General features: G+C 43.4%; 1 protein-coding gene across 2 annotated transcripts in view; it reads left to right on the plus strand.

The window, feature by feature from the left end:
- The window catches only part of PTK7 (protein tyrosine kinase 7 (inactive)), a 370,128-nt gene that overhangs the window by 255,551 nt on the left and 87,294 nt on the right, over positions 1-27,283 (plus strand). For both annotated transcript variants that reach the window (XM_030195698.1, XM_030195699.1), the window contains exon 13: positions 6,630-6,757. In XM_030195698.1, coding sequence (XP_030051558.1) covers positions 6,630-6,757 — 128 coding nt within the window. The remainder of the gene's footprint in view (positions 1-6,629; positions 6,758-27,283) is intronic.

Genomic DNA, 27,283 nt, shown 5'->3' on the forward strand with positions numbered 1-27,283 from the left:
AAGGTAAAATTATGTATCATACCTGATAATTTTCTTTCCATTAATCATAGCTGATCAATCCATAGCCCCTTCCAGATATCTGTACTGTTTATATTCTGGTTGCATTTCAGGTTCAAGTTTAGTCTTCAGTTCCTTCAGGAGGACTTCGTGTTCAAGTTTTTTCAATTGGATTCTTCAAGAGTTGAGACGAGTTTGTGTTACAGTGAGCTGCTGCATTTCTCTCCCTTCCGTTTTACGGGGCTGGATTGAGACATAAATTCTGCCGGCGCTCCCTCCCGCTTCGTGCGGCTGTAGGGCAGCTTTGTACCCTTCCCGCTTCGGCGGTGTTAGGGTCAGTCAGCTCCTCCCGCGGTTGCGGTTGCAGGATAAGCCAGATCCCCCCGCATCGGCGGGGTGGTGTCCCTCCCCCGCTCCGCGGGGATGAGCTGGACGGATTCCCCTCCCCCACTTGTTTGGGGATGAGCTGGGTTAATTCCCCTCCCCCGTTTCGGCGGTGGTGAGCTGGGCAGAGTGTCCCTTTGTGGGTGCAATTCTCTAAGTGCTGAGTCCTGCGGATGGAGCTTGGATATCGACATACTGAGGAGTTTCCGGCAGCACATGACCACATATAGAGAGGCAAAAGGATTGCTCTCTATCTCCACCTGCTGGTAGATGGACACAACCCACCAGTCTATGGATTGATCAGCTATGATTAATGGAAAGAAAATTATCAGGTATGATACATAATTTTACCTTATAGGCGTGTTCACCATATCAGATCCTCATGTGCATTTCCACCTGAGGAGCAGCACTTCATGCTCTTGTCACAGAGATAGTTTGAAAGTTTCTTTCTACTCATTGTATTTAACTGGGCTCTACCGTCTCAAAAAGTGCCTATACTAATTCATATCGCTGTGGATTCAGCATATTACAACATCTTTCCCTCTGAAGAGTAAATCCAAACATTTTAACAATCTGAGGTGGCAAATTGAGGCCTATTCTTCCCAAATACAAGACACCAAACCCAATAATTGTGTCAACAAAAATAACCAATGGTTTGATGAATAAAAGTAATCCCACTTCACTACTACTACTACTACTATTTAGCATTTCTATAGCGCTACAAGGCGTACGCAGTGCTGCACAAACATAGAAGAAAGACAGTCCCTGCTCAAAGAGCTTACAATCTAATAGACAAAAAATAAAGTAATCAAATCAATTAATGTGTACAGGAAGGGGGAGAGGAGGGTAGGTGGAGGCGAGTGGTTACAACTGGTTACGAGTCAAAAGCAATGTTAAAGGAGAGTCCTAGTGGTTAGAGGACTGGTCTTGACATCATAAGTACATAAGTATTGCCATACTGGGAAAGACCAAAGGTCCATCAAGCCCAGCATCCTGTTTCCAACAGTGTCCAATCCAGGTCACAAATACCTGGCAAGATCCCAAAAAAGTACAAAACATTTTATACTGCTTATCCCAGAAATAGTGGATTTTCCCCAAGTTCATTTAATAATGGTCTATGGACTTTTCCTTTAAGAAGCCAGCCAAACCTTTTTTAAACTCTGCTAAGTTAACTGCCTTTACCACATTCTCCGGCAAAGAATTCCAGCGTTTAATTACACTTTGAGTGAAGAAAACTTTTCCCTGATTTGTTTTAAATTTACTACATTGTAGCTTCATTGCATGCCCCCTAGTCCTAGTATTTTTGGAAAGCGCAAACAGACGCTTCACATATACCTGTTCAACTCCACTCATTATTTTATAGAGCTCGATCATATCTCCCCTCAGCCGCCTTTCCTCATAGGGAAGTCATCCCATCCCCTTTATCATTTTCGTCACTCTTTCACTCTTCTCTGCACCTTTTCTAATTCCACAATATCTTTTTTGAGATGCGGCAACCAGAATTGAACACAATTTTCGAGGTGCAGTCACACCATGGAGTGATAGAAAGGCATTATAACATCCTCATTTTTGTTTTCCATTCCTTTCCTAATAATACCTAACATTCTATTTGCTTTCTTAGCCACAGCAGCACACTGAGCAGAAGGTTTCAACGTATCATCAGTGAAGACACCTAGATCCCTTTCTTGGTCCGTGACTCCTAACGTGGAGGCTTGCATGACGTAGCTATAATTCGGGTTCCTCTTTCCCACATGCATCACTTTGCACTTGCTCACATTAAATTAGTGTCCAGTGTTCCTCGTGATAAGCCATATGGGAACAGATTGATGGGAACATTGGACACTAAAAGGTTAATTGTAATCTACCATATAGACGCCTAGTCTCCCAATCTCATAAGGTCCTCTTGTAATTTTTCACAATCCTCCCGCGATTTAACGACTTTGAAAAACTTTGTGTCACCAGCAAATTTAATTACCTCACTAGTTACTCCCAACTCTAGGACATTTATAAATCTACTATAATAAAACTCACCCTCAACGTTCTGAAGACAACGTTCTGAAGTCACTCAGTCACTCACTGAAGGGTTCATGGATTCATGGTGGTGAAGCCATAACACTGACCATGTCTCTCTGCCCCGCCCTCGCATGACGAACCAATCAGAAAAAACACCCTCAACATTCTGAAACACAAAGGACCATGACAACACCGTTCCCAGGCAACACTAGGCAACGTAAGACGGACCAATCAGAGGAAACTACGTGACAATAAGGGAGGAGCATTCCCCAGCAGAATGGCTCATTATCTGTGCAGCACGGAGAGCACAGAACCACCGCTGGAACGAGAGAAGAATATTCCTGCTGTGGGTATGTGCAAAAATAGACCAGGGGAGGGTGGGGGGAGAAATTTTTAAATGCCTAATGCCAGTACTGAAGAGTGCCAGAGGGCCTATAGCACAGACTATATTTGGGATCGCTTGACATGGAGTCAGAGGAGCCGGAAAACAACGTGCCCGTCACCATCTGGGACGTGGGCGAACAGGACAAGCTGCGGCCCAGCTGGAAGGATTACCCGCGACCCAGCCAGCAGCGAACAGCGACCAAGGAAGGGGGAGGAGTACTCCTTCCCTGCCTAGGAATCGCTGGAGACTGGCTGCCAAACTAACGAAACAACCGCACACCGACGCACCACCTCCATCATTTGAAAGGCATCCACTCTTTCTTCAACAGAAATGCAAACTAATAATACAAAACAAACAAAGAATACATGGTTTCTCAGGCGGCTGCAGGTAACTCCCCACCCCCTTCCTCTTCCCCTTTTGCCGAAGCGGCCAAGGACGTGCCCAAACATCCCCAGCCTCAGGCAAGCAGTCTCCCACCTCGGGGATTCCCCGAGCACCTGGAAAAAGACGGCGCTGATTCCTGCAGCACATAAATGTTCCAGCATTCCCCTGCAGCCGGCCTGAAATGGACCAAACATACCCGATCACCCCCCGATGGCCCAAGACCGTGCTCTTCTCCCTTCTGCCAACTTAAAACAACCATCCCCGTCCTCAGGCAAGCTGTCACCCACCTCCAGGATGCCCAGAACCCCAGCACAATGGAAAAAGATGGCGCAGCTTCCAACAGCACATTTCTCTTCCAGCATTCCGGCCAAAAAATACCGACAGACAAAGAACGTGCTCCTCTACCTTCCGCACATCTAAAACAACACTGCTGCCTCAGCACAACACAAAAAAAAAAAAAAAACACTCAACAAAGGCTGACCCCCCCCCCTACAACCACATTTACATTTGACCAACAGAAAGACCCCCCTCTACAAACCTCCTTGACAGACAAAACCACACACACACAATACAACAGAAACACACCCTCAAAGCCACACACTAATCCAACCCACTTTGCCAGCACAGCACATCCCCCAACTCCCAAGCAAAAAACAAAACAAAAAAAGACACACATCAACAACCTGCACACACACCGCACCCTCACACACTCACACACACACATACACACACAAAATAACTCTATGACACATACACACACACACACAAAAAAACCACATGCTAGCGTCCGTTTCATTGGTTTCGGAAACGGGCCTTTTTTACTAGTATGTTATAAAGCAGCAGTCCCAGCACAGACCCCTGGGGAACCCCACTAACTACCCTTCTCCATTGAGAATACTGACCATTTAACCCTACTCTTTGTTTTCTATTTTTTAATCAGTTTTAATCCACAATAGAACACCTCTTATCCCATGACTCGCCAATTTCCTCTGGAGTCTTTCATGAGGTACTTTGTCAAACACCTTCTGAAAATCCAGATACACAATATCAACTGGCTCAACTTTATCCACATGTTTTTTATCCACATGTTTGTTCACCCCTTCAAAGAAATGTAGTATATTGGTGAGGCAAGATTTCCCTTCACTAAATCCATGTTGACTTTGTCTCATTAATCCATGCTTTTGAATATGTTCTGTAATTTTGTTCTTAATAATAGTCTCTACCATTTTACCTGGCACCGACGTCAGACTTCCAAGAAGTGTTTTGTTTCCTGCAGAATTTTCAATCTATTTGATTCAAGGCTCTCGTTAATATACAGTGCTACCCCTCCACCAATTCGATCCACCCTATTACCACGATATAATTTGTACCCCGGTATGACAGTGTCCCACTGGTTATCCTCCTTCCACCAGGTCTCAGAGATGCCTATTATATCTAATTTTTCATTTAGTGCAATATATTCTAACTCTCCCATCTTATTTCTTAGGCTCCTGGCATTCGCATATAGACATTTCAAACTATGTTGTTTGTTCCTATTTACATGATGCTTAGTACTTGAGAGTATTAATTTGCAATCTTTTGTCTGATTTTTATTTTTATTTAAGGACACCTGATCTACTACGGTCTCTTTTGCAACCTCACTATCAGGATACCTGATCTTTGAAAGATACCTTATCCCGAACCGTGCGCTTTTGAGGGACTGTCGGCCTTCCCCCCATTTCTAGTTTAAAAGCTGCTCTTTCTCCTTTTTAATTGCCGACGCACTCGAGATTCACAAAGCCCTAACTTTTTTCATGTCCACTTTTCCTCATCGCGCTCCACATAGCGGTTCCCAGTATCTTTCAGTCTTACAATTCCATTTCTAGCCTGCCTCCTTTCACTAATATACCTGAAAACGTGTCTTGGCACCTCTATTACATCTCTAGCCATTTTTTTGCTCTGCCCATGATTTTAGCAGCCTTATTTCTCTTCTCTTCATTGAGTTTTTTTCCAGAATTTTTTTTCTGCATTCCTCTTCTTGTGTTCTGCATTTCATGAACACCACTACTTTTGCCGTTCTTTTTTCATCCATTTGTTTGGAGAGCCATTTCTGTTTCCTTTTTCTCTTGTTGTTTATTGTCTTTACATAAAGAACTGTTGCCATTTTTATAACTCCTTTCAGCTTGGACCACTGTGTTACCACTTCTCCTATGTCTTTTCATTCCACCAGCTGTTTCTTCAGGTACTCCCTCATTTTACTATAGTCAGCATGTTTGAATTCCAGGACTCTTAAGCTTAGCGTGTCTGCGCTTCCCTTTTACCTTATATCAAACCATAACGTGTGATGATCACTGCTGCCCAGGTGAGCACTCCAAAGTTCAACACACTTTCTCCATCCAGTGTCACTCCTTCCTTATGGGTTCTGTCACCATTTGAGCAGAGCACTTTGATAGGCCTCCGTGATCTCTGTACTTTCTGTTTCTGAATCCAATTCACTTCTAACAGGTTGAAGTCTCCCAGCAACACCACCTCCTCTTTTTTTCCCAGGTGTGTAGATGACACCCATAAAGGTAGAGGTTCCATGAGAATTTGTGTTTTCATCTATCTAAAGTAGAAAAATCTCATCCATGTGGATTGGACTATTTTGGTCTTTGCTCAGTATTCAAAAGGATCTACCCAGCTAAGTCTTTACTTAGCTGATTAGATCAAAGCTTTTAAAAATTGGCCAGACTAACGGATGAAATTTAAATATTTATATTTTTCTAAGCAACTAACTTTCGCCAGTGAAACTGTAGCAATGTTTTTTTCATGCAGTGCACACAAGCTGTGAAATTTGTTGCCAGATGATGTGATCAAGCAACTCACATAGCAGGATTCAAAAGAGGATAGGAAAAATCCATAAATAATTATTAGCCAGATAGATTTGAGAGAGTCATTGCTGATCCTGGAAATAGCCTATGAGAAATAGATCTGTTTTTTGGGATCTGCTGAGTTCTTGTGACCCAGAAACAGCCACTGTTGGAGACAAGATGCTGGACTCAATGGATCTTCATCTATTCACCTTGTCTTTTATGTTTTTATTCTGAGTCAGCCAAATGAATCTAGGAGATTGGGTAGGAATTTCTGTAGTCATTTTAATTTGATTGTTGCACTTTTTATGGAAACCTAAAGCACAGGCTGCACAAATGTCACCACATTATTTTTCTGGTAATAAACATTTTTCAGACTTAAAATCAGGCTCAATAAGATGTCTCAATTTACCAACTGTGATTTACAGAACACTTTTTGAATAAAGAAATTACATTTTGACGTCTTGGGATGTGTGTGATAGGACAGTAAAATGGTGGCAGCTTTTGTCATAACCTTATTCTTAAGAGAAGTGGGAAGAAGGTTGCCTTTAGTGATGCTTTCTGCTAGGATAACTGTTTCAAGAAGTTGTTTATTGATAATATGCCTTTAGTCTATATTTTATGGGACTTGTTGACAGGATCCAGCTCATGTCTAATGGTTCTTTAGTGATCTATGATGTCACCAATGAGGATTCTGGAAAGTATACCTGCATTGCTGGAAACATCTGTAACATCAAGCATAAAGATGCATTCCTGTATGTTGTAGGTAAGTGAGAGTTGTTGTCTTGGGGATATTGTTTGTCAACATTGGTAGACAGGTGAGAGGGATTGATTTCTGTAGGAGCTGGAGTGATCAAGAGTAAGTACAGATGTACAGAAAAGTTACAGATTACTAATCTTATATTCTGCAATAACCATTGAGTTCCATGCGGACTACAACATTTTGAGATTCTAGACAATTCCCAGAAAAATTACAAAAATTCATATATAATAGACATAAAAATAAACCTTAACATAGCAAAAATTTCTTAAATAAACTGCTTTCAGGAGTTTCCTGTATAAACTATTATTAATCGTAGTTCTAACCTGTATTGGTAAATCGTTTCAGATCCGTGCTGCTAAAAATGGAAAATTAGATGAAAATATAGATGTAAGACGGACACCTTTAGGACTCGAATATTGATACTTCAACTCTGTTTATATCTGGGAAATAAATTAGATACAACATATAAGCGGGCATATTCTCATATAGAATGTTAAAAATCATTATACATAACTTAAACTGAATATGTGCCTCGACTGCAAATTTACTAATAAAGAGGTAACCTTCGCCCTTTTTTGTGCACTACTACTACTTATCATTTCTATAGCGCTACTAGACATACGCTGCGCTGTGCACTTGAACATGAAGAGACAATCCCTGCTCGACAGAGCTTACAATCTAATTAGGACAGACAAACAGGACAAACAAGAGATAAGGGAATATTAAAGTGAGGATGATAAAATAAGGGTTCTTAACAAGTGAACAAGGGTTAGGAGTTAAAAGCAGCATCAAAAAGGTGGGCTTTTACCTTAGATTGTGCAGAGAATATCATTCTAGCAGCTGTATTTTGTATTCTCCAAGGACAAGCAGGCTTATTAATTCTCACAAATGGGTGACTTCGAACTGCGTCGCTCAGTCCAGGATTTATAAAAGCATAAATAGAACTTTATGAAGCGTGATACACACTTCACCGCACATGTGCAAGTTCCTTCCCGCCCACTGCGTGAATGTGGTCTCAGTTCTTTCTTCTGCGGCATGTTTTTTTTTTTTTGCTGTCTCCTCACATCGCTTGGTCCTGAAGACCTTTTTGGTGCCTTTTGGCTATTTTTCGTATATTTTTGTCTCTCATTATTTTGTTCCTGTTGTGGCACCTACTTTCTTTGTTTACCCTTAAGTTTTTTAGTTCATTTTCCCCGGGTTTGAGTTTGCTTTATTTTTCGTCATCATTGGGCCACTTTTAGGCCTCGACTTTGGCCGGGAACTTTCCCTTTCTTTTTGTCGTTCCTTGCCCCTTTTTCAGTCACCATCGATTTGTTTAATTTAGCCAAGGAAGTTTTTCTTTCTATGTCCACGAAAGTTCCCAGTGGCTTTAAGTGCTGTACCCAGTGCAATCGGACAATCTCTGGGAAAGACACCCATTCTTGGTGTCTACAGTGTCTTGGGCCCGACCATAGCCCCACTAACTGTGTTATCTGTCTTCACATGAAGAAGAGGAACCAGATTTCCAGAGAGGCTCAATGTGAGAAGATTTTTGGAGCCAAGTCAGTAAGCATGGCTGCTGCTAAACCCTTAGACACTGGGAGCAGTGAAGCATCGAGAGAGTCTAAACCTGTGTCGAGGCCTCCTCCTGTGCAAGGTCCACAGGGACAGTCCATAGTCGGACTCGACCCTGAGGCGATGTGTGGATTCGATGTCCGCACTGAGGAGCCTCGGTGATGTTCTTCGGACGACAGCCAAGAAGCATCATCATCGATCAACCACGATGCATGGTGCCTGGAGCTCTGGGGCATCGAAAGATTCAGCACCCGAGAAGAGTCTGTGCTGAGAGGATTGCTCTCCCTCCACACAGGAGGTACCAATGTGCCTGTCTCCAAGAAGCCGAGATCCTGCTCCTGCATTGACACCAGTGGTTCTGCAACATGCACTTGAGCCAACACCCAAGCCTTTCCTGGTGTTGGCCCTCAATCAGTGTATCCCGTCCTTGCTTCCTGAGCTGCTGGATGCTCTCATGCAACGGGTTGCTTCAGCATTGAGCCTGCTTGCACCTACCTTGCCTCCCGTTGCGGCCCCGCTTGGTCCTCAGTCTGTGGTGCGGCTCCAGTGTTGACTGCCACCCAAGCAGGCACTCCGACGTCTGTGGAGGAAGCTTCGCCAGAGTCAAGGCAGGAACTGACTTCTTGATGCCGTTTTTGAGGACATGGTTTCTTCATGTCGAGGCAGGTTTGGTCTGAACACTCATCAGGCGGTATTGTCTGACATTGAACGGTAGCACTCATGGGATTCAGAGGAGGAACCAAGGTACTTTTCCTCTGATGACTCCTATGGAATTTCCCCTGAACCCTCTCCTCCACCTGAAAGGAGAAAAGCTCCTCCGGGGAGCCTTTCATTACCTTCTTTTGTAAAGGAAATGGCTGATGCTATTCCCTTTCCTTTGGAAGTGGATGATTTATTTATTTATTTATTTATTTTGCTGCATTTATATCCCACATTTTCCCACCTATTTGCAGGCTCAATGTGGCTTACAATATAATACAACTACAATCACATTGATGGAATAGAGAATCAGAGTACATATAAGGTGCATATGAATATTATGGCAATCACATTAACGGAGAAGAAATTCAGAATTATTGCTGTTAAGGTTCATACGAAAATTATGTTGATTAAGAAGTGGGTACGTGGATAACAACATAATATAATGATATCAGGACAAGGTATAATTGTCAGTAATTAGGATAAATGGATAACAACATAACATAATGATATCAGGACTGGGTATGATTATCAGTAATTAGGGTGTAAATAAAATAGGCAAAATAAGAGTTCCAATATAAAATTGTGTCTGGTGTAGTTTAGGAGTCAGATCGTTATGAGGGATCCATTTTGTACGCTTTTTTGAACAGGTAAGTCTTCAGTAGTTTCCGGAAGGTCATCAAGTCGCGTGTTTTTCTTATAGTGGTTGGTAATTCAAGATCTGCACGATTGTACACAAAATCATTCACGCAGACGCCCCAGTCTACATGCTAAACCTCGTGGACCTACCTCCCAGAAATGCCACAAGATCATCCCGCAAATTTCTCAATCTACACTTCCCCAGCTGTAAAGGACTAAAATACAAGCTGATGCACGCCACTACCTTCTACATGAGCACGCAGCTATGGAATGCATTACCTACAGACCTGAAAACAATCAACGAAATAACCAACTTTCGCAAATCTCTGAAGACATATTTCTTCAACAAGGCCTACAAAGAGAACCTACAGCCCTACTAATCCACCTCACCAACCCACCCAGTTATGAAAGTCCACCTTCTATACTTATCCGCCTAACACTTTCCTGCTTTCTTCCCTTACTTAATCTTTGCACATTACTAATTGTATCTGATAACCTGGAATGTCAATGTCATAACAAAACTGTGTAAGCTACATTGAGCCTGCAAATAGGTGGGAAAATGTGGGATACAAATGCAATAATAATAATAATTCATTCCATCGTTGTGTACAGATGTATGAAAAGCTAGATGTATGAATTGATTTGTATTTAAGTCCTCTGCAATTGGGATATTGGAGGTTTAAGAAAGGATTAGCCCAGGGCCAAGATGCTCGAGGTCCTGGACTACACATCACCTCCTAGGGTGGCTGTGACTGTCCCTTTCCATGAGGTACTCCAGGAAGTCCCCATTAGGAACCAGGAGTCCCCTCTGCTGGTCCCAGTCATGCCCAAGAAGGTCGACATCCAGTGTGGGATCCACAGCGCACCTGGTTTTGACAAGCCTCAGTTGCCTTACAATTCCATGGTGGTGGAGTCTGCTCTGAAAACACGCAGCCATGAGAGTTCCAGGAACTATGCCTCGCGCCCCCAGGTAGAGAAGCCAGAACCCTGGATTTTTTTAGGGAGGAAGATGTACCAGGCTTCAGTGCTCATCTCCCGTATACAATTATATCAGCTCTTTATGAGCATCCACTTGCGAAACATGGTATGCAAATTGTCGTACCTGGCTGAGACGCTCCCTCCTGAGCAGGCTTCACCAGTAGGTCAAGCAGCAGAAGGCGTGTAGAAAGTTCTTGGCCAAGGACGCCTATGACACCTTTGACATGGCATCTAGGATATCTGCTCAGAGTATAGCAGTGCACAGACTCTCATGGCTGCGTGTTTCTTACTTAGAGCATTCTGTTCAGCAGAGGTTGGCGGATGCCCCATGCCGGAGGCATAACGTTTTTGGAGAGAGGTCACTGACCAAATTAAAAAACATACTGATACCTTCTGTCCTCTCTCCCGCCATTCGCCTTCTGCATCAGCCTCCTCAGCTAGTAGGATTTTTAGCAAACCAAGGAGAAGTACCTATTACTATTAGAGGCGTAGGTACAACCCCTCGGCTCACCATCCTGTTCAGTCTCAGCCCCAGTGTGAACAATCATGTCAACAGCGTGCACCTAAGGCCCCTGCTGCTTCCCATTCAAAGCAAGAGACGAGCTTTTGAATGGCTCCAGCAGAGCCGCAGTAAAAGTGTCCATCCCAGACAACTTGCCGGTCAGGGGGAAGCTGAAGGTTTTCCATGAAAGGTGGTCCCTTATAACCTCCGACTGGTGAGTTCTTCAAATAGTCTCTCTCAGATATGCACTGAGTTGGTATCAGTATCAAAGACCTCCAAATTGCCCACCAAGAGTTCATTTATTAAGTTCTCAGCACTGGCAGGTACTTGCAGAGGAACTAGCCAAAATTTCTGAAGGCTCATGAGGTCGAACCCGTTCCACCAGGGGAAGAAGGGCAGGGATTCTATTTCAGGTACTTCCTTGTGCAGAAGAAGATGGGGGGGATGCGTCCCATCCTAGACCTAAGGGCCCTGAACAAATTCCTAGTCCAAGAAAAGTTCAGAATGGTTTCCCTGGGCACCCTTCTCCCAGTGATTCAGAAAAACGATTGGCTGTGCTCTCTGGACTTAAAGGTGCATATACTCACATCCCAATACTTCCAGTCCACCGGAAGTATGTTCGATTTTGGCTGTAATCACATCACTTTCAGTACCACATGTTGCCTTTTGGCCTCCCGTCAGCACCCAGGGTCTTCACCAAATGTCTAGCAGTAGTTGCAGCACTGCTATGCAGACTGGGAGTCCATGTGTTCCCATATCTCAGCGATTTTCTGGTTAAGAGCACATCTCTGGAAGGAGCTCAGGAGTCCATGCGAATGACTATTTGGGTGCTTGAGCTACTAGTCTGTTTTAAACTACCCTGTCCCATCTTCGCTCTGTCCAGTGATTGGAATTCATAGAAGCCCATCTCGATACACAGAGGGTTCAAGCCTACCTTCTGGCTACGAGAGCAAACACTCTTGTTGCACTCGCATCCAAAATTTGAGCCTCTCAACAGGTCACACATTGGCAGGTCACCAGGGAATGTACTATCCTCTCGCACTGAGGATATGTCTCCAAGTGCTGCCCGGGAGGGAAAGGTTAGACAGCTGTTGTAGTTGGTGATTCGATCATTAGGCATATAGATAGCTAGGTGGCTAGTGGACGTGAGGATCGCCTGGTGACTTGCCTGCCTGGTGCGAAGGTGTCGAACCTCACACGTCACCTAGATAGGATTTTAGATAGTGTTGGGGAAGAGCCGGCTGTCTTGGTACATGTGGGTACCAATGACATAGGACAATGTGGGAGAGAGGTTCTGGAAGCCAAATTTAGGCTCTTAAGTAGAAAGCTCAAATCCAGATCCTCTAGGATAGCATTTTCTGAAATGCTACCCGTTCCATGCACAGGGCCCAAGAGACAGGCAGAGCTCCGAAGTCTCAATGCGTGGATGAGACGATAGTGCAGGGAGGAGGGTTTTAGATTTGTTAGGAACTGGGCAACATTCTGGGGAAGGGGGAGCCTATTCCGAAAGGATGGGCTCCACCTTAACCAGGGTGGGACCAGGCTGCTGGGATCAGCACTTAAAAAGGAGATAGAGCAGCTTTTAAACTAGAAACGGGGGGGGGGGGGGGGGGGGAGGGAGGGAGGTGAAGGCCGACAGTCGCTCAAAAGCGCACGGTTCAGGATAAGGTATCTTTCAAAAATATCACCAAAACAGGGAAGATAGGGTATCCTGATAGTGAGTTTGCAAAGAGACCGTAGTAGACCAGGTATCCTTAAATAAAAATCAGACAAAAGATTGCAAATTAATACTCTCAAGTACTAAGCATGATGTAAATAGGAACAACAAACATAGTTTAAAATGTCTATATGCGAATGCCAGGAGCATAACAAATAAGATGGGAGATTTAGAATCTATTGCACTAAATGAAAAATTAGATATAATAGGCATCTCTGAGACCTGGTGGAAGGAGGATAGCCAGTGGGACACTGTCATACCGGGGTACAAATTATATCGTGGTGATAGGGTGGATCGAATTGGTGGAGGGGTAGCATTGTAAATTAACGAGAGCCTTGAATCAATTAGATTAAAAATTCTGCAGGGAACAAAACACTTCTTGGAATCACTGTGGATTGAAATTCCATGTGTAAAGGGGAAAAAGAGAGTGATAGGGGTATACTACCGTCCACCTGGCCAGGATGAACAGACGGATGCAGAAATGTTAAAGGAAATTAGGGACGCAAACAAACTGGGCAACACGATAATAATGGGTGATTTCAATTACCCCGATATTGACTGGCTAAATATAACATCTGTGCACGCTAGGGAGGTAAAATTCCTTGATGAAATCAAGAACAGTTTTATGGAGAAGCTGGTACAGGAGCCGAAGAAAGAAGGAAAAATTCTAGACCTAGTCCTTAGTGAAGCGCATGATCTGGTGCGTGAGGTAATGGGGCCGCTTGATAATAGTGATCATAATATGATCGGATTTGATATTAGCTTTGAAGTAAGTAAGTTTACATAGGAAATCAAATACGTTAGCGTTTAACTTTAAAAAAGGAGACTGATAAAATGAGAAGAACGGTGAAAGAAAAACTTAAAGGAGCGGCTGCGAAGGTCAAAAATTTACATCAGGCCTGGATGCTGTTCAAAAACACCATCCTGGAAGCCCAGGCCAAATATATTCCGCTTATTAAAAAAGGAGGACGGAAGACCTAACGACAGCCGGCGTGGTTAAAAAGTGAGGTGAAGGAAGCTATTACAGCTAAAAGAAAATCCTTCAGAAAATGTAAAAAGGAACTGACTGAAAATAATAAGAAACAGCATAAGAAATGTCAAGTCAAATGCAAAGCGCTGATAAGGAGGGCTAAGAGGGACTTTGAAAAAAGATTGCGTTGGAGGCAAAAACATATAGTAAAATTTTTTTTTAGGTATATTTAAAGCAGGAAGCCGGCAAAAGAATCAGTTAGACTGCTAGATGACCGAGGGGTAAAAGGGGTGATCAGGGAAGACAAAGCCGTAGCAGAAAGATTAAATGAATTCTTTGCTTCGGTCTTCACCGAGGAAGATATAGGTGGGATACCGGAAATGGTATTCGAAGCTGGAGGATGTAATGGGGCAGTTCTACAAACTGAAGAGTAGCAAATCTCCTGGACTGGATGGTATTCATCCCAGAGTACTGATAGAACTGAAAAATGAGCTCGCGGAGCTATTGTTAGTAATATGTAATTTATCATTAAAATCAAGCGTGGTACCGGAAGATTGGAGGGTGGCCAATATAACGCCGTTTTTTTAAAAAGGTTCCAGAGGAGATCTGGGAAATTATAGACCGGTGAGTCTGACGTCGGTGCCGGGGAAAATGGTAGAGACTATTATTAAGAACAAAATTACAGAGCATATTCAAAAGCATGGATTATGGAGACAAAGTCAACATGGATTAGTGAAGGGAAATCTTGCCTCACCAATCTACTACATTTCTTTGAAGGGGTGAACAGACATGTGGATAAAGGTGAGCCGGTTGATATTGTGTATCTGGAATTTCAGAAGGCGTTTGACAAAGTACCTCATGAAAGACTCCAGAGGAAATTGGAGAGTCATGGAATAGGAGGTAGTGTTCTATTGTGGATTAAAAACTGATTAAAAGATAGAAAACAGAGAGCAGGGTTAAATGGTCAGTATTCTCAATGGAGAAGGGTAGTTAGTGGGGTTCCCCAGGGCTCTGTGCTGGGACCGCTGCCTTTTAACATATTTATAAATGACCTAGAGTTGGGAGTAACTAGTGAGGTAATTACATTTGTTGATGACACAAAGTTATTCAAAGTCGTTAAGTCGCGGGAGGATTGTGAAAAATTACAAGAGGACCTTACGAGACTGAGAGAACTGGGCATCTAAATGGCAATGACGTTTAATGTGAGCAAGTGCAAAGTGATGCATGTGGGAAAGAGGAACCCGAATTATAGCTACGTCATTCAAGGCTCCATGTTAGGAGTCACGGACCAAGAAAGGGATCTAGATGTCGTCATTGATGATACGTTGAAACCTTCTGCTCAGTGTGCTGCTGCGGCTCAGAAAGCAAATAGAATGTTAGGTATTATTAGGAAAGGAATGGAAAACAAAAATAATGATGTTAATATGCCTTTGTATCGCTCCATGGTGCGACTGCACCTCAAATATTGTGTTTTATTCTGTTTGCCGCATCTCAAAAAAGATATTGTGGAATTAGAAAAGGTGCAGAGAAGGGCAACAAAAATCATAAAGGGAATGGGACGACTTCCCTATGAGGAAAGGCTAAAGCGGCTATGGCTCTTCAGCTTGGAGAAGAGGCAGCTCAGAGGAGATATGATACAGGTCTATAAAATAATGAGTGGAGTTGAACGGGTAGATATGAAGTATCTGTTCACACTTTCCAAAAATTCTAGGACTAGGGGGCATGCAATGAAGCTACAATGTAGTAAATTTAAAACGAATCGGAGAAAATGTTTCTTTACTCAACATGTAAGTAAACTCTGGAATCGTTGCCAGATAATGTGGTAAAGGCGGCTAGCTTAGTGGAGTTTTAAAAAGGTTTGGACGGTTTCTTAAAGGAAAAGTCCATAGACATTATTAAATGGACTTGGGGAAAATCCACTATTTCTGGGATAAGCAGTATAAAATATTTTGTACTTTTTTGGGATCTTGCCAGGTATTTGTGACCTGGATTGGCCACTGTTGGAAACAGGATGCTAGGCTTGATGGACCTTTGGTCTTTCCCAGTATGGCAATACTTATGTACTTATGGTAGTGATTTTTGCTTTTGAGCCATACCACAATATAGTTCTGAAACTTTCCTTTAGACATTTGATTACGCAGTTGTTGGGTTCGAAAGAGCGCATATTTCCTGATCTTTCAAGAGAGACATAGATGTGGTGCAAAATGTTTCTGGCCTTTCAGCCTAGGGTACAAGCTTTGGGAGCCAACTTTGTGCTTAGGTTTCCTTGTATGTGTTTTTTAATTTATGAGGGTAAACAATTACATTTCTTTCACTGTAAACAGCTGGATGAATTTCTTGTTGATAAAAAGGAGTTCAAATTTATAACATAATCCTGTATGTACACTACTAGAGGCAGGCTTGGGATGGTTGTTGGTGTTTGTGTCTGACTGATTGACACCGTATTTTCTTGAATGTTAATTTCTGATTCCTTGGATCTCTCTTTCTCCTAAGTTGTGGATGGAACATAAGAATAGCAATACTGGGTCAGAAAATGGTCTATCTAGCCCAGTATCCTGCTTCCAGCAGTTGCCAATCAAGGTTACAAGCTCCTGGCAGAAACCCAATTAGTAGCACCTTTCCGTGCTACCAATCCGAGGGCAAGCAGTGGCTTCCCCCATGTCCATCTCAATAGCAGGCTAGGGATATTTACTCCTGGAACTAGATATGCTAACTGCCATTACCACATCCTGTGGCAACAAGTTTCAGAGCTTGACTATTCTTTGAGTGATAAATATTTCCTCCTATTTCTTTTAAAAAGTATTTCCTTGCAAATCCATTGAGTGTCCCCTGGTCTTTGTACTTTTTGAATGTGAAAAATTGATTCACTTATACCCATTCTACACCACTCTGGATTTTGTAGATCTCAGTCATATCCCCTCTCTTTAGCCTTTCCTCATAAGGAAGCAGTTTCATCTGCTCTTATCATTTTAGTTGCTCTTCTTTGAACCTTTTCTAATTCTGCTATATCTTTTTTTGAGATACAGTGACCAAAATTGAACGCAATACTCAAGATCACATCACACAGTGGAGCAATACAGAGGCATTATAATATTTTTGGTCTTATTTTGCAGCCCTCTCCTAATTATTCCTAGCATCCTAGCCACCGCCAAAAAAGATTTCTTTGTAATTTTCAATTACCCCAACATTGACTGTATAAATATTTCATCAGGGAGTGCCAGGGAAATAAAAGTTATAGATGTAATAAAAGAATGCTTCTTGGAGCAGCTGGTCCAGGAAACGACAGGAGGAGGAGCCATTTGGATCTGTTCCTTGGTAGCTTGTAGGGCATAGTGCGAGAGGTGGTGTTGGTTCACCTGGGAAACTGTGATCGTAAGATGATCAAGTTTGAGCTACTATCTGGGATGAACCCGCAAAGTAAATCTACTGTAGCTGCATTTAATATTCAAAAGGGCGACTATAATTAAATGAGGAAAATAACTAAAAGGATCAGCTGCAAAGATTATGACACTAAATCAGGCGTGGGCGTTATTCAAAAATACCATCTTGGAAAACCAGTCCAAATGCATTCCATGTATTTGCAAAGGTGAAAAGAAGAGAAAACGTTATCCAGCATGGTTAAAAGGTGAAGTAAAAGAGGCCATTACAGTCAAAAGGTTGTCCTTCAAAGAATGGAAAAAGGACCCAAATTAAGAAAATAAGAAACAACATAAGCACTGGCAAGTCATATGCAAAGCATTAATAAAGAAGGCTAAAAGAGACTATAAAGAGAAACTTGCCGCAGAGGCTAAAACTCACAGTAACAACTTTTTCAGGTACATCAGTTCAACTCCACTCATTATTTTATAGATCTGTATCATATGTCCCCTCAGCCGCCTTTTCTTCAAGCTGAAGAGGCCTAGCCGCTTTAGCCTTTCCTCATAAGGAAGTCGTCCCATCCCCTTTATGATTTTTGTTGCCCTTCTCTGTACATTTTCTAATTCCACTATATATTTTTTGAGATGCGGTCGCATCATGGAGCAATACAAAGGCATTATAACATTCTCATTTTTGTTTTCCATTCCTTTCCTAATAATACCTAACATCCAGCTTAAATACTAAATAATAAGACTTTACACAACATAGACGTAACTGGAATCTTATCACTTGACTGATTAACCTCTTTGCCATTAATAAATTAGCATCACCACTTCAAACTTTATGTTGAATATGGTCACTCCATAGCCGATGATCTAAAGTATGATACAACCCAATTTCTTACTCAGAAACTTTCATGTATTACCATAATTTATTCTTCCTTACCATGTATATGCACATGATATATATGTCCTCAATCACTGGCTGACTATTTCCGTGACAAGGTGCAGAAGATCAACCTTGAATTTACTACCAAGCCACCTCCTCCTCTTCACCCCCTAACCCACTCCCTCAACCAACCAACCCATGCCTCCTTCTCTTCTTTTCCTGATATTACCGAGGAGGAAACCGCCCACCTTCTCTCCTCCTTGAAATGTACCACCTGTGCCTCTGATCCCATCCCCACCAACTTACTAAACACCATCTCTCCTACTGTCACCCCCCCCCCCATCTGTCATATCCTCAATCTCTCTCTCCACTGCAGCCGTCCCCGACACCTTCAAACATGCTGTAGTCACACCACTCCTCAAAAAACCATCACTAGACCCTACCTGTCCTTCCAACTACCGTCCCATCTCCCTCCTTCCCTTCCTCTCCAAGATACTTGAACGCGCCATCCACAGCCGTTGCCTTGATTTTCTCTCCTCTCATGCCATCCTCGATCCGCTTCAATCCGGTTTTTGCCCTCTACACTCGACAGAAACGGCACTCACTAAAGTCTGTAATGACCTGTTCCTTGCCAAATCCAAAGCTCACTACTCCATCCTCATCCTCCTCGACCTGTCCGCCGCTTTTGACACTGTCAATCACAATTTACTCCTTACCACACTATCCTCATTTGGATTCCAGGGCTCTGTCCTCTCCTGGTTCTCCTCTTATCTCTCCCACCGTACCTTCAGAGTTCACTCTCATGGATCTTCCTCAGACCCTTGCTGAATTCTTTCACAACAAGGTTCAAAAGATAAACCTTGCTTTCTCTACCTCACTACCTCTCCCTCCACTAGTCCATTCCCCTCTCTCTCCTTCCCCTCATTCCCTTTCCTCCTTTCCTGAAGTTACTATTGAGGAAACTACACTTCTCCTTTCTTCCTCAAAATGTACCACCTGTTCCTCTGATCCCATTCCCACCCACCTTCTTAATGCCATCTCTCCTGCTCTTATTCCTTTTATCTGTCACATTCTCAACCTCTCACTTTCCACTGCGACTGTCCCTGCTGCCTTTAAACATGCTGTGGTCACACCTCTCCTTAAGAAGCCTTCACTCGACCCTACTTGTCCCTCTAATTACCGACCCATCTCCCTCCTTCCTTTTCTCTCCAAATTACTTGAGCGTGCTGTTCACCGCCGCTGCCTTGATTTTCTCTCCTCACATGCTATTCTTGACCCACTACAATCTGGTTTTCGCCCTCTCCACTCAACCGAAACTGCGCTTACTAAAGTTTCCAATGACCTATTACTGGCTAAATCCAGAGGTCAATATTCCATCCTCATTCTTCTTGATCGTTCCGCTGCTTTTGACACTGTCGATCACAGCATACTTCTCGATACCCTGTCCTCACTTGGATTCCAGGGCTCTGTCCTTTCCTGGTTCTCTTCCTACCTCTACCTCCGCACCTTTAGTGTTCACTCTGGTGGATCCTCTTCTACTTCTAGCCCTCTGCCTGTCGGCGTACCTCAGGGTTCTGTTCTTGGTCCCCTCCTCTTTTCTATCTACACTTCTTCCCTTGGTTCATTAATGTAATCCCATGGCTTTTCCTACCATCTCTATGCTGATGACTCCCAAATCTACCTTTCTACCCCGGATATCTCACCTTGCATCCAAACCAAAGTTTCAGCGTGTTTGTCTGACATTGCTGTCTGGATGTCTCAACGCCACCTGAAATTAAATATGACCAAAACCGAGCTTCTCATTTTCCCCCCCAAACCCACCTCCCCGCTCCCCCCGTTTTCTATTTCTGTTGATGGCTCTCTCATTCTCCCTGTCTCCTCAGCTCGAAACCTTGGGGTCATCTTTGACTCTTCTCTCTCCTTCTCTGCTCATATCCAGCAGATTGCCAAGACCTGTCGTTTCTTTCTTTACAACATCCGTAAAATCCGCCCCTTTCTTTCGAGCACTCTACCAAAACCCTCATCCACACCCTTGTCACCTCTCGTTTAGACTACTGCAATCTGCTTCTTGCTGGCCTCCCACTTAGTCACCTCTCCCCTCTCCAGTCGGTTCAAAACTCTGCTGCCCGTCTCGTCTTCCGCCAGGGTCGCTTTACTCATACTACCCCTCTCCTCAAGACCCTTCACTGGCTCCCTATCCGTTTTTGCATCCTGTTCAAACTTCTTCTGCTAACCTATAAATGTACTCACTCTGCTGCTCCCCAGTATCTCTCCACACTCGTCCTTCCCTACACCCCTTCCCGTGCACTCCGCTCCATGGATAAATCCTTCTTATCTGTTCCCTTCTCCACTACTGCCAACTTCAGACTTCGCGCCTTCTGTCTCGCTGCACCCTACGCCTGGAATAAACTTCCTGAGCCCCTACATCTTGCCCCATCCTTGGCCACCTTTAAATCTAGACTGAAAGCCCACCTCTTTAACATTGCTTTTGACTCGTAACCACTTGTAACCACTCGCCTCCACCTACCCTCCTCTCTTCCTTCCCGTTCACATTAATTGATTTGATTTGCTTACTTTATTTTTTGTCTATTAGATTGTAAGCTCTTTGAGCAGGGACTGTCTTTCTTCTATGTTTGTGCAGCGCTGCGTACGCCTTGTAGCGCTATAGAAATGCTAAACAGTAGTAGTAGTAGTACCCACATCCCGCTCTCTCTTGGAGTTCCTCAAGGGTCTGTCCTTGGACCCATTTCTTCTCAATCTACACCTCTTTCCTGGGCTCACTGATCTCATCTTATGGTTTCCAATATCATCTCAATGCTGATGACACCCAGCTCTGTCTCTCCACACCTGACATCATTGTGGAAACCCAGGCCAAAGTATCGGCCTGCTTATCTGACATTGCTGCCTGGATGTCCAACCGCCACCTGAAACTGAACATGGCCAAGACTGAGCTCATTGTCTTTATACCCAAACCCACTTCTCCTCTCCCTCCACTCTCTATCTCAGTCGATAACACCCTAATCCTCCCCGTCTCATCTGCCTGCAACCTCGGAGTCATCTTCGACTCCTCCCTCTCCTTCTCTGCGCATATCCAACAGACAGCCAAGACCTGCCGCTTCTTTCTTTATAACATCAGCAAAATTCACCCCTTCCTCTCTGAGCACACCACCCGAACTCTCATCCACTGACTCATTACCTCTCGCCTTGACTACTGTAACCTACTCCTCACTGGCCTCCCACTTAGCCATCTATTCCCCCTTCAATCCGTTCAGAACTCTGCTGCGCGTCTTATCTTCCGTCTGGACCATTATACTCATATCATCCCTCTCCTCAAATCACTTCACTGGCTTCCGATCAGGTACCGCATACAGTTCAAGCTTCTCCAACTAACCTACAAATGCACTCAATCTGCAGACCGTCATTACCTCTCTACCCTCATCTCCCCTTACGTTCCTACCCGAAACCTCCGCTCACAGGACAAATCCTTCCTCTCAGTACCCTTCTCCACCACCGCCAACTCCAGGCTCTGCCCTTTCTGCCTCGCTTCACCCTATGCTTGGAATAAACTCCCTGAGCCCATATGCCAAGCCCCCTCCCTAATTTGAATCCCTACTCAAAACCCACCTCTTCAATGCCACATTCGGCACCTAACCTTTATACCTCTATTCAAGAAATCTAGACTGCCCCAACTTGACATTTCGTCCTTTAGATTGTAAACTCCTTTGAGCAGGGACTATCCTTATCTGTAAAACTGTACAGCGCTGCGTAACCCTAGTAGCGCTTTAGAAATGTTAAGTAGTAGTAGTAGGTTATGCTAAATGTATGTTACCATGTATGTATGCAACTTAACGCATTACCACTTGTAATTCTATTATCCAGAAATGGCAACCGCAAGCCACATTGAGCCTGCAAATTGGTGGGAAAATGTGGGATACAAATGCTACAAATAAATAAATAAATTCTATTTGCTTTCTTAGCCGCAGCAGCACACTGAGCAGAAGGTTTCAACCTATCATCGATGACGACACCTAGATCCCTTTCTTGGTCTGTGACTCCTAACGTAGAACCTTGCATGACGTAGCTATAATTTGGGTTCCTCTTTCCCACGTGCTTCACTTTGCACTTGCTCACATTAAACGTCATCTGCCATTTAGACACCCAGTCTTGTAAGGTCCTCTTGTAATTTTTCACAATCCTCCCATGATTTAATGACTTTGAATAACCAGTAAGCCTGACTTCAGTGCTGGGCAAAATAGTGGAAACCAGTTTTTCGTTATATGATGTATTTTACTTTCTGTTAATATATTTTGAACATGTTCATGCTTTTCTAATTGTTATGTAAGCCACATTGAACCTGAGTTCTACTCGGGCTAATGCGGGATATAAATGTCATAAATAAAATAAAGAATAAATTTAATGAACATGTAGAAAAACATGGTTTAATGGGACAGAGTCAACATGGATTCGGGCAAGTGAAGTTTTGCATTTCCAGTTTACTTCATTTCTTTTATGATGTAAATAAACGTGGATAAAGGTGAGCTGGTTGATGTAGTATATCTAGATTTTCAGAAAGCTTTTGACAAAGTTCCTCATGAGAGATTCCTAAGAAAATTAAAAAGGCATGGGATAGGAGGCGATGTTCTTTTGTGGATTAGGAATTGGTTACTAGACAAAAAACAAAGGGTAGGGTTAAATGGCCATTTCTTTCAATGGAGGAGGATAAATAGTGGAGTGCCCTAGGGATCTGTACTGGGACCGGTGCTATTTAACATTTATAAATTATCTGGACATGGGAAACAAGTGAGATGATTAAATATGCAGGTGACACAAAACTATTCAGAGTTGTCAAAGCACATATGTGGACTGTGAAAAATTGCAGGAAGACCTTAGGAAATTGGAAAACTGGGCATCCAAATGGCTGATAAAATTTAATGTGGACAAATGTACATTGGGAAGAAAAATATAAATCATAGTTACCTGATACTGGGGTCCACTTTAGGAGTCAGCGCTCAAGAAAAAGATCTAGGTGTAATTGTAGACAATACGCTGAAATCTTCTGCCCAGTGTGCGACAGCGGCCAAAAAAATCATACAGTATTGTTTTTTTGTTACATTTGTACCCGCGCTTTCCCACTCATAGCAGGTTCAATGCGGGTTACATATTATATACAGGTACAGGTATGCTAGGAATTATTAGGAAAGGGATGGCAAAACCAAGACTATTATAATTAGAGAATGAGACGGGGATAAAATTTGTCCCTGTCCCCGTGGGTTCCATCTCTATCCCCATCCCGTCCCCACAGGCCCTGTTCCTGCCCCCCCTCCCCCACAGGCTCATATGGAAGCAGTTCACTTCAAGTGGTCACCCCCAGCTAAAGCTAACACAAGATGTGTTAGTATAAAGGAAAGCAATGAAAACAACAATCTTAGCAAATCAGTTCTTACCAACACAGCAGTAGATGGAAAGCGATGACCACAAATGCTCGCAGTCTAAGCAATGAAGTTCATGACCTTCAAGCCCTGATGTTGCAGGCAGACTTAGACGTTGTTGCAATCACGGACACCTGGCTCAATGGTTGGGACGCAAACATACCAGGCTATAATCTATTTAGGAAGGATAGAGATGGTCGTAAAGGTGGAGGAGTAGCTCTGTATGTGAGAAATGATATCGCAGCGACTGAAATGACAGGGACCTGGGGAAAGGAAGAAGCGATAAGGATCACCTTAAAAAGAGATGATAGAACCTCTGTCCACGTGGGTGTTGTCTACAGACCTCTGACACAATTGGAGGAACTAGATAAAGATCTGATCGCAGATATTCAAAAGTTGGGAAAGAAGAGAGAGGTGCTGTTGCTGGGAGATTTCAATCTGCCGGATGTAGATTGGAAGGTTCCATCTGCGGAATCGGAAAGAAGTAGGGAGATCGTGGATGCTTTTCAAAGTGCTCTGCTCAGACAAATGGTGACGGAACCCATGAGGGAGGGCGCGACGCTGGATCTGGTGCTCAGAAATGGGGTTAATGTGTCAAATGTCCAAGTGGGTGCCCACCTGGGCAGCAGTGACCACCAAACAGTTTGGTTTGATATGACAGCTGAACTGGAGGGCTGCCACTCAAAACTCAAAGTCCTGGATTTCAAGCATGCTGACATGAGGAAGGAGCTGATGGGCTGGGAGGACGAAGGACAGTGGTCCAGGCTAAAAGAAGCTATAAATATGGCCACAAACCTTTATGTAAGGAGAGTAAATAAAATCAAGAGACAAAGGAAACCGATATGGTTCTCCAAGCAAGTGGCTGAGATAATAAAGGCTAAAGAGTTGACGTTCCAGAAATACAGAAAAACTCAAGAACAGGACCACGGAGAGGAATATTGGATGAAACTGAAAGAAGCCAAGAGAGAGAGAGGTCTGACGAAAGCGGAAGAACAAATGGCTAGAAATATAAGGAGGGGTGACAAAAATTTCTTCAGGTATATTAGTGAAAGGAAGAAGACTAAAAAGGGAATTGTGAGACTGAAAGATGCTGTGAAACGCTATGTAGATAATGATGAAGAAAATGCAAATTTGCTAAATAGATACTTTTGTTCTGTTTTCACAGAAGAAAATCTTGGAGAAGGACCACGATTCACTAGCAAAAGTACTTATGAGAATGGAGTGGATAGATCACCGTTCACGGAACAGAGTGTGTATGAACAACTTGAAAATCTAAAGGTGGACAAAGCATTGGGACCAGACAGGATCCACCCCAGGATATTGAGGGAGTTCAGAGAGATTCTGGCGGGTCCTCTTAAAGATTTGTTTAATAAATCCTTGGAGATGGGAGAGGTTCCGTGGGAGTGGAGAACAGCGGATGTGGTCCCTCTTCACAAAAGTGGTGATAGGGAGAAGAAGCTGGAAACTACAGGCTGGTAAGCCCCACTTCGGTTATTGGAAAAGTAATGGAAGAGATGCTGAAGGAAAGGATAGTGAATTTCCTGGAAGCCAATAAGTGCAAGATCCGAGACAACATGGTTTTACCAAGGGTAAATCGTGCCAAACAAATCTCATTGAATTCTTTGGGTGACTGGAGAATTGAATCATGGACGTGCTATAGACGTAATCTACTTAGATTTCAGCAAATCTTTTGACACGGTTCCCCACAGGAGGCTCTTAAACTGGATGGGCTGAAGATAGGACCCAACGTGGTGAACTGGATTAGGAACTGGTTGATGGACAGACGCCAGAGGGTGGCGGTAAATGGAATTCGATCGGTTGAGGGAAGGGTGAGCAGTAGAGTGCTTCAGGGATCGGGTGCTGGGGCCAATTCTGTTCAATATATTTGTGAGTGACATTGCCGAAGGGTTAGAAGGCAAAGTTTGCCTTTTTGCAGACGATACTAAGATTTGTAACAGAGTGGATACCCAGGAGGGAGTGGAAAACATGAAAAAGGATCTGCAGAACCTAGAAGAATGGTCTAAGGTTTGACAATTAAAATTCAATGTGAAGAAATGCAAAGTGATGCACTTAGGGAGTAGAAATCCACGGGAGACGTATGTGTTAGGCGGTGAGAGTCTGCTATGTACAGACGGGGAGAGGGATCTTGGGGTGATAGGATCTGAAGGCGACGAAACAGTGTGACAAGGCGGTGGCCGTAGCTAGAAGGTAGCTAGGCTATATAGAGAGGGGAGTGACCAGCAGAAGAAAAGAGGTTTTAATGCTCCTGTATAAGTCGTTGGTGAGGCCCCACCTGGAGTATTGTGTTCAGTTCTGGAGGCCGTATCTTGCTAAGGATGTAAAAAGAATTGAAGCGGTGCAAAGAAAAGCTACGAGAATGGTATGGGATTTGCGTTACAAGACGTATGAGGAGAGACTTGCTGACCTGAACATATATACCCTGGAGGAAAGGAGAAACAGGGGTGATATGATACAGACGTTCAGATATTTGAAAGGTATTAATCCACAAACGAACCTTTTCCGAAGATGGGAAGGCGGTAGAACTAGAGGACTTGAAATGAGATTGAAGGGGGGCAGACTCAAGAAAAATGTCAGAAAGTATTTTTTTCACGGAGAGAGTGGTGGATACTTGGAATGCCCTTCCGTGGGAGGTGGTGGAGATGAAAACGATAAAGGAATTAAAAAATGAGTGGGATAAATATAAAGGAATCCTGTTCAGAAGAAATGGTTCCTCAAGCTTAGCGGAGATTGGGTGGCAGAGCTGGTGGCAGGAGGCGGGGCTAGTGGTTGGGAAGCAAGCTAGTGCTGGGCAGACTTCTACGGTCTGTGCCCTGAAAATGGCAGATACAAGTCAAAGTCAGGTACACACATAAAGTAGCACATATGAGTTTATCTTGTTGGGCAGACTGGATGGACCGTGCAGGTCTTTCTCTGCCGTCATCTACTATGTTACTATTTAAGTATGTTTCTATGTCTCCGTTCCCTCCCCATCCCCGTGGGCTCTGTTCTCACCCACAGAAGCCTCGAACATTTATGATTTTATATTTAAATCTTGTTATTGAAGTATAAAAAGGAACAATATGCTATGCCAAATGTTGTGTATAAATTACAAATAGAAAACATTCTTAATAATGATAGCTATAATAAACCCTACCACCACCACCCTCTACCCTTCCAATCCCAACAATAGATGACTTCTACTACCCCATGGATTCCTAATCCATCCTCTTTAAATGTCCAGGGGTACAAAATGCAACCCTAGAGGGGAGAAATATGCCCTATGAAGCACTGTTATGATTTTTTTAAAATCTGTGGATGAATAAGAAGTCATCAACAATCTCAGGATTCAGTCTAGCTCTCCTGTCTTCCACAGTCCCTCCTGCATTAGAAGATGTTTTCTTAGAAGATGTGCTGGTAGCAGGATGTACAGGATCCCTCATGCAAATTTTGCTAGCTGTGGCCAACATGTTTGCTTGTTTTTCCAAAAAATATAAAATATTGTCATCTGCATCAATCAAACATAAATAACAGGCTAGTTCATTTACAGGCTTCAAAGTAGAAAGTTACACGGGGACAAAGTTTGTCCCTGTACTCACGGGCTCTATCCCCATCCCCGCCCCATCCACATGGGATCTGTCCCCGCCTCGTCCCTGCTTGCTCTGTCCCTGTCCCTGTAGTTACTGCGGGTCTCCATCCCCTTGTTATTCTCTAATTATAATGCCTCTGTATCACTCCATGGTGCTACCTTACCTTGAATATTGTGTCACACCTCTCTCTATACAGCCTAGCAACCTTC

This window comes from Microcaecilia unicolor, chromosome 3 (assembly GCF_901765095.1).
Source record: "Microcaecilia unicolor chromosome 3, aMicUni1.1, whole genome shotgun sequence".
Lineage (NCBI taxonomy): Eukaryota > Metazoa > Chordata > Amphibia > Gymnophiona > Siphonopidae > Microcaecilia > Microcaecilia unicolor.